Below are 7,500 nucleotides of genomic sequence, written 5' to 3' on the forward strand. Positions count from 1 at the left end.
TTTCTTTTCTCTCTCTTTAGTAATAATCTAGTGCAAAAACTTGTAACACGTACACTTGATTCCACAAATATTAACTCTTATGATTATCATCATCTTCAAGCAGCTTTTCCCAACATCAAACAGCTATAAGTTAGCACATAAACAAAGATAATCCAGAAAAAACATGAGAGTCACATAAGACTAGGCAACAGCGAATGTCTCTTGAAGGGCACAAATGCATATAAACCACCTATCATGTATTACTTAAAATATTTACAATAACACAATACCTTCAAAAACAACAAATGAAAAATACTCAAAATAAAAAGAGGAGGAGGAGGAGGGGTCAGGTAAGGAGTGGAGAGAGTGTGGGGAGGGGGAAGAAGAGGATGAGGATGAGGATGAGGATGAGGATGAGGATGAGGATGAGGATGAGAATGAGGATGAAGATAGGATAAGGATAAGGAGGAAGAATAGGAGAGAGAGAAAGTGATGAAACAACCTTAATGTCTCCTATCACTCTTTGATTGCATTTCACTGTTCATACCTGTCATCAGCGATTTCCTCCAAGACCACAAAATCAGACATATCTACTTCCGCCAGCCACTCGCGCGGAATATCCTCTTCCTCGTCACTCACATCCAATATGGTCATTCTGCCTGGTATTCCTGCCACCTTCAACAAGTTGTCCTTTCCACGTGTCTACAATTTCAAAGCCTGCTCTTGCGGTGTACTTTCCACAGGTCTAGGGTCTGCTTCACAGCTTGAGCATCAATTTGCAAGTAGTCTGCTTCAACTGCTTGAGCTTCAATTCACAAGTAGTATCAACAAAATGACACCAACTAATGAGCATACACAGGCTACAGAGCAATGTTGAAAGTTGCACTTGCACAAGCCACAGAATGTCAAGTGTCACAACACAGAACCAAATGTTTCACTTCCCATGCTGCTGCATCGCTAAGCGAGTCAACGATTTTCACAAACTCATAAATACACAGCAAAGGTGTCACCTCAGTCTCATTAGCTGAGACAAGCCACATTACACCATTTGCATCCACATAAGCACAAAGTTTCTTTAAAGGAGAGAGGACTTAAGCAAAAAAAACAAACAGCCTGTCTTGTGCTGTGTGTCGCCACTCCAGGTACTTGCGATCAACATTAACAAGCTTAGAAAGCACTTATAAGCAAAATATCAAAGATCAATATTTGAGTTTCTGAAAATGAATTAATTAACTTGGAAAAAAAAACACATGATGACAGAAAATAAAAATAAAAATGACACTTGTGCAAGTGCAGCATAAGGGACAACTTCCCCCACAGTCCAATACTGGAAAAAAATATATGCTGAACATTCCACTAAGCCTATAATTAACACATTAATATTTCATGATGTTCTGAAAGTGCCTCATTTGTTAAAATCATGAAAAAGAGCTTTTTTCAGCAATGCTAACGACTCCAGACATTTGCAAAATGGACATCACACATTACTGAAAATATTGGTTTGCCACGTTATCAACAAATACTCTTAAAACTTTATATAACTCATGAATAATAAATAAATCAATAAATAATCAGGAGAGAAATTCATAAGGAAAACACAGACACTGGCAACCCAACACTAATGACATGAATATCAATGAAGAGATCAATAATCAACAACAGATGTTACAAGGATGTGAAACCCTGATGTGGGGGGAGGGGTTATGAAGCACTAATATAAAACCAATGTAAGTCAGCATCAAAGATACTACAGCCTGGGTTGTACAGAAAACAAAGATCTAAGAATCAAACAGGAAAAAGGACAGGCCTTCCTTCCCAACACATGGTAAGGAGGTTTCAACTTCAAATAAGAAGTTCTTTTTGTAATACTCTATCAATGCACAAGAGCAACCAACTGGTGCATAGAGCTTGGAACAAAAATCAGGTAAATATGGCCATCACAAGAAAGCATGAAAAGCCACAAAATATTCCCCCAGTGGCGAGCTGCAGGATAGAAGAACAATAGTAATCTAAATGTTAAAAAGAATCACTGGCTAAGCCATTGCAGTTGGGGATAGATTTGCTTGCCCAGTGTCCAGGATTTGTTTTACTTTAGAGTGAGGCAGCTTCAGTCACTCATTGTAAAACTAGAGCCTTTTTTGTGTTTTATTGTATTGAGAGACTTATATGTCATATGACAGGCTCTATCAATGCTGCAGTTGACTAAAATTGTAGTAAAGGAGCTATATCAATTTATTATTTTCTTTATATGCAGTGTGATAGAAATATTGCTGATTTATGGGAATATTAAAAGGAAACTTTCATTTTCTTCATATTTATGTACTGCCGTGAACAAATACAAAAAATACAACCATCCACAATGAAGATAACAAAGTGGTAGGGAAGAGGAAGGTAATCTGTGCTTATGACTGTGAGTGCCACACTAAGAGGCATCCCTACTGGCACAGAGACACATTGTAGATACTGGCCATGGTTTTGCGTCACCTTCCTCCTCTTGTTCTCCCTGCACACCCTTCATCGCAAGTACTTTAGAGCAAGAGGTTGGCAACTTCATAAGTGCCATTGCTCTCTAAAGATAGTGCTTGATAGGCTGTCTCTCCTGCTGGTGCTAGGAGAAAGAGGTGCCATCTAGGTTTTGGATTTTAGGTGAAACTCATTTTGCTTAATAATATGGCAATTATAGTAATTATGACTGCAATTATCATCATCACTCACTCATAACTCATGGTACAATAAAATAACAGTGATCCAAAATCACCCAACATCATGTACATCATGATGCCCGTCATCAGGCCAGAGCTCCTGTATGTCATAACACCCATCCTCATTAGATTAAGTTTCTATGTAGGCATTGATGGCTAAGAAGAAAAATAATGGCAAAAAATAAATAATAATAATAATAAATAAATAAATAATAATAATAAAAAAATATATATATAAAAATATAAAAAAAACAGCTATTCTTGAGACTGCAGATTGTTACTAGTATATATAAATAATTAAGTTCCCTGTTACAAATCTAAATAACATTCAACTCCAAGAAAGGCACATGGTTAAACAATTAGCGCCAGTTGACGTCCTATCACGAGGTCGAAAAATATTCCCGGACCCGGGTGACGTCCTGAGACATTGTGCATTTTCTCACCGATTTCCAGGTGGGACAATGTGACGTGTTGAAACATCAGCAATAGATCACTAGACTGTTCTCAAATACAATCATTTTGCATAATTTCTTAGACTGTTACTTTAGTTTAGGTGTTTGAGTGTCATAAAATGAGATATAATGTTTAAAAAAATGACGTCACAGAAAACTACAGGATATTGATGACATCATGGTAATTTCAGCTTCTTGATCAGTTGAATAAAAAATCGGAGTCAAAAAACTATTGTAAAATCAAATGTGTTTGGCCAAGTAATAAATTAACCCAGTCACGACGGGGGCATTCCAGCCTTGCATGTTACAATGCCGGGGCTCTCGAACGCATAGGCCTAAATCAGTTAAATAAATGGTGCCGTATGGCGTCACCCAGCGAACGGGCCAGCGAACATTGTAGACGCATTCATGAAAACCTTAACCCAATGACTACGGTGTGTCACACCATCATGCCTGATGATGGGGCGACACACCAGTGTGATGTCCCCGAGGCGATATTACTTAGGCCTGGCGTAGGGGGTTGCCAGTTCTCGACAGGCCCGTCAGGATTGGGTTAACCCATTCATGCCGGGGCTGTTCCGGCTTTGGGTGGTCGCAATACCGGGGTTCTCAAGCCTAACACCTCGAGATTCTTGGACGCATAAGCCGCGAGCCTGGGCTGCCAGCTCGCTCTACCCGAGCGCGCGGCTTCCCCTCATAGCTCGTCCCGGGTGTCTGACGCGAAAACCACAATACATGTTATCACGTCAAACGGCTCCAATGGGTTAAGGAAAAAAATAATTAATAATCACAAATATTCCAAAGGACCGAGCCGCTGATATACAATCATATGTGAGAAAAGGGAAATAGCATCTACTTCTCCTTCCTGATTATCATGACCATAACCCGTATATTCTGATATTTAATGCCACTCCAACCAGCAATATGGCAAGTGTGTGCAGCATGCAACTATATTGTGAATGTACAAAAAATAACTATGTAAAATGTCATGGTCTCTCCTTGCATACATTCTTTACATAGTTATGTTTGTATTTAGACTATGTAGTTGCATTTGTATAAATATATTTTTCTTGTCAAAAAAATATATATATATATAAAAAATACAATAACCTCTTCATTTCAGCCTGTAGAGGTGAAATGAAGTGGGTGAAAATTACTCTGTGAGGCTCAGTGCAGGTTCACACCAGAAGAAATCTCTCAGCAGGAAACTGCACATGCTTGTTATCTTGCTGGTGGGAGCAGCATTAGGAAAACTTATGGCCTGTTGTGATTAGGTTAAAAATAAGTTTCTCGCTTCAAAACACGACTTTGCAGATGTTGTCATAGGGATACATAAAACCCCTGTATTTTAACCAATTGCAGACAGGTGTCATGACAAACATGACGGCACCGATCAGGCTTAAAAGACAGGTATCAATGTGTATGACGCAACTTCGGGATCTACTCACAGTTGAAGCACGCAGACTGTCATGAAGTATTATGGTTGTAACAGTGCTAGCTTCAGAGCTACAGGGTTCCAAGGTCGTGTTTTGTGCTGGATTTATGGAAAAATATTCTTTAGGCTAGTCTACACTGTCCGGAGGGCTGAGAAAACATTTTCCCCGTCCCTCTAATTTTTAGCCAGTGCCACCAGTGTCATAGATTGCCCATCTTGACTGCCAATTTGGTTGTCAATCTCCCTGTTTGCAATGGATTAAGTAATTTTCAAACTGTCAAACTTAATAAAAATAGAAACTTTGATAAAAAAAAAAAAAAGGGGGGGGGGCAGGACATGGGGTGCCTTGACATGTGTTTCCTAACATGTTCAGAATTTTTAAAATCCATAAATTATGGACACCCTTTCGAAATTATAATATCCACTTGTGGGAGGAATCAACTATTCTACTGTTCATATCACTGTATAGCTATATTTTCATTGAACTATAACCCTTCTAAGCACTGTGACATGGCTTCATATCTTGATAACAGAGTCTGCTTGTTTAGAGATACCAATGTTCTTCCTTTGTCAGACTGACCACTAAACTACAAAGATACAGAACACATCATTTCACCTGTATTGATCAAATCCCTTTTTCAAGGTCTACAACAAAAGCAGTAACAAAATGTATTCAGAGCCTTCTATATACTAAAATTGTCTTTTTGCACTAGGTATTTCATTATCTCCATCCTCCAAGCACCATATATCCATAAAATTATCATTTGTGTTTATGCTAAGAGGAGTAAACACAGATCTTAACATCTAATACATTTCATTTCATAAAGTCTACCCTAAAATTATATCTTCCCCTAGCTTGTCATTTCACCATTTTCTATATAGGAGAAACGGTGAACTAGTGGAAAAAGTCACGCTTTGAGAGATTAATATTCACACACACACACACACACACACACACACACACACACACACACACACACACACACACACACACACACACACACACACACACACACACACACACACACACACACACACACACACACACACACACACACACACACACACACACACACACACACACACACACACACACACACACACACACACACACACACACACACACACACACACACACACACACACACACACACACACACACACACACACACACACACACACACACACACACACACACACACACACACACACACACACACACACACACACACACACACACACACACACACACACACACACACACACACACACACACACACACACACACACACACACACACACACACACACACACACACACACACACACACACACACACACACACACACACACACACACACACACACACACACACACACACACACACACACACACACACACACACACACACACACACACACACACACACACACACACACACACACACACACACACACACACACACACACACACACACACACACACACACACACACACACACACACACACACACACACACACACACACACACACACACACACACACACACACACACACACACACACACACACACACACACACACACACACACACACACACACACACACACACACACACACACACACACACACACACACACACACACACACACACACACACACACACACACACACACACACACACACACACACACACACACACACACACACACACACACACACACACACACACACACACACACACACACACACACACACACACACACACACACACACACACACACACACACACACACACACACACACACACACACACACACACACACACACACACACACACACACACACACACACACACACACACACACACACACACACACACACACACACACACACACACACACACACACACACACACACACACACACACACACACACACACACACACACACACACACACACACACACACACACACACACACACACACACACACACACACACACACACACACACACACACACACACACACACACACACACACACACACACACACACACACACACACACACACACACACACACACACACACACACACACACACACACACACACACACACACACACACACACACACACACACACACACACACACACACACACACACACACACACACACACACACACACACACACACACACACACACACACACACACACACACACACACACACACACACACACACACACACACACACACACACACACACACACACACACACACACACACACACACACACACACACACACACACACACACACACACACACACACACACACACACACACACACACACACACACACACACACACACACACACACACACACACACACACACACACACACACACACACACACACACACACACACACACACACACACACACACACACACACACACACACACACACACACACACACACACACACACACACACACACACACACACACACACACACACACACACACACACACACACACACACACACACACACACACACACACACACACACACACACACACACACACACACACACACACACACACACACACACACACACACACACACACACACACACACACACACACACACACACACACACACACACACACACACACACACACACACACACACACACACACACACACACACACACACACACACACACACACACACACACACACACACACACACACACACACACACACACACACACACACACACACACACACACACACACACACACACACACACACACACACACACACACACACACACACACACACACACACACACACACACACACACACACACACACACACACACACACACACACACACACACACACACACACACACACACACACACACACACACAC

General features: G+C 41.5%; 1 protein-coding gene across 7 annotated transcripts in view; it reads right to left on the minus strand.

Moving 5' to 3' along the window:
- LOC122252656 (transformer-2 protein homolog beta) overlaps window positions 1-7,500 on the minus strand; it is a 67,701-nt gene that overhangs the window by 23,653 nt on the left and 36,548 nt on the right. Inside the window, exon 1 of one of the 7 annotated variants that reach the window (XM_086553320.1) lies at window positions 527-922. The exons of the other annotated variants lie outside the window; for them this stretch is intronic. Within the exon in view, the coding sequence (XP_086409446.1) occupies window positions 527-633 (107 nt within the window). The 5' untranslated portion in view covers window positions 634-922. Of the gene's footprint in view, window positions 1-526; window positions 923-7,500 lie in introns of those variants that run through there. 7 annotated transcript variants of the gene reach the window in all.

This window comes from Penaeus japonicus, unplaced genomic scaffold, assembly GCF_977035675.1.
Source record: "Penaeus japonicus unplaced genomic scaffold, GWHDUDI00000001_assembly GWHDUDI00000028, whole genome shotgun sequence".
NCBI lineage: Eukaryota > Metazoa > Arthropoda > Malacostraca > Decapoda > Penaeidae > Penaeus > Penaeus japonicus.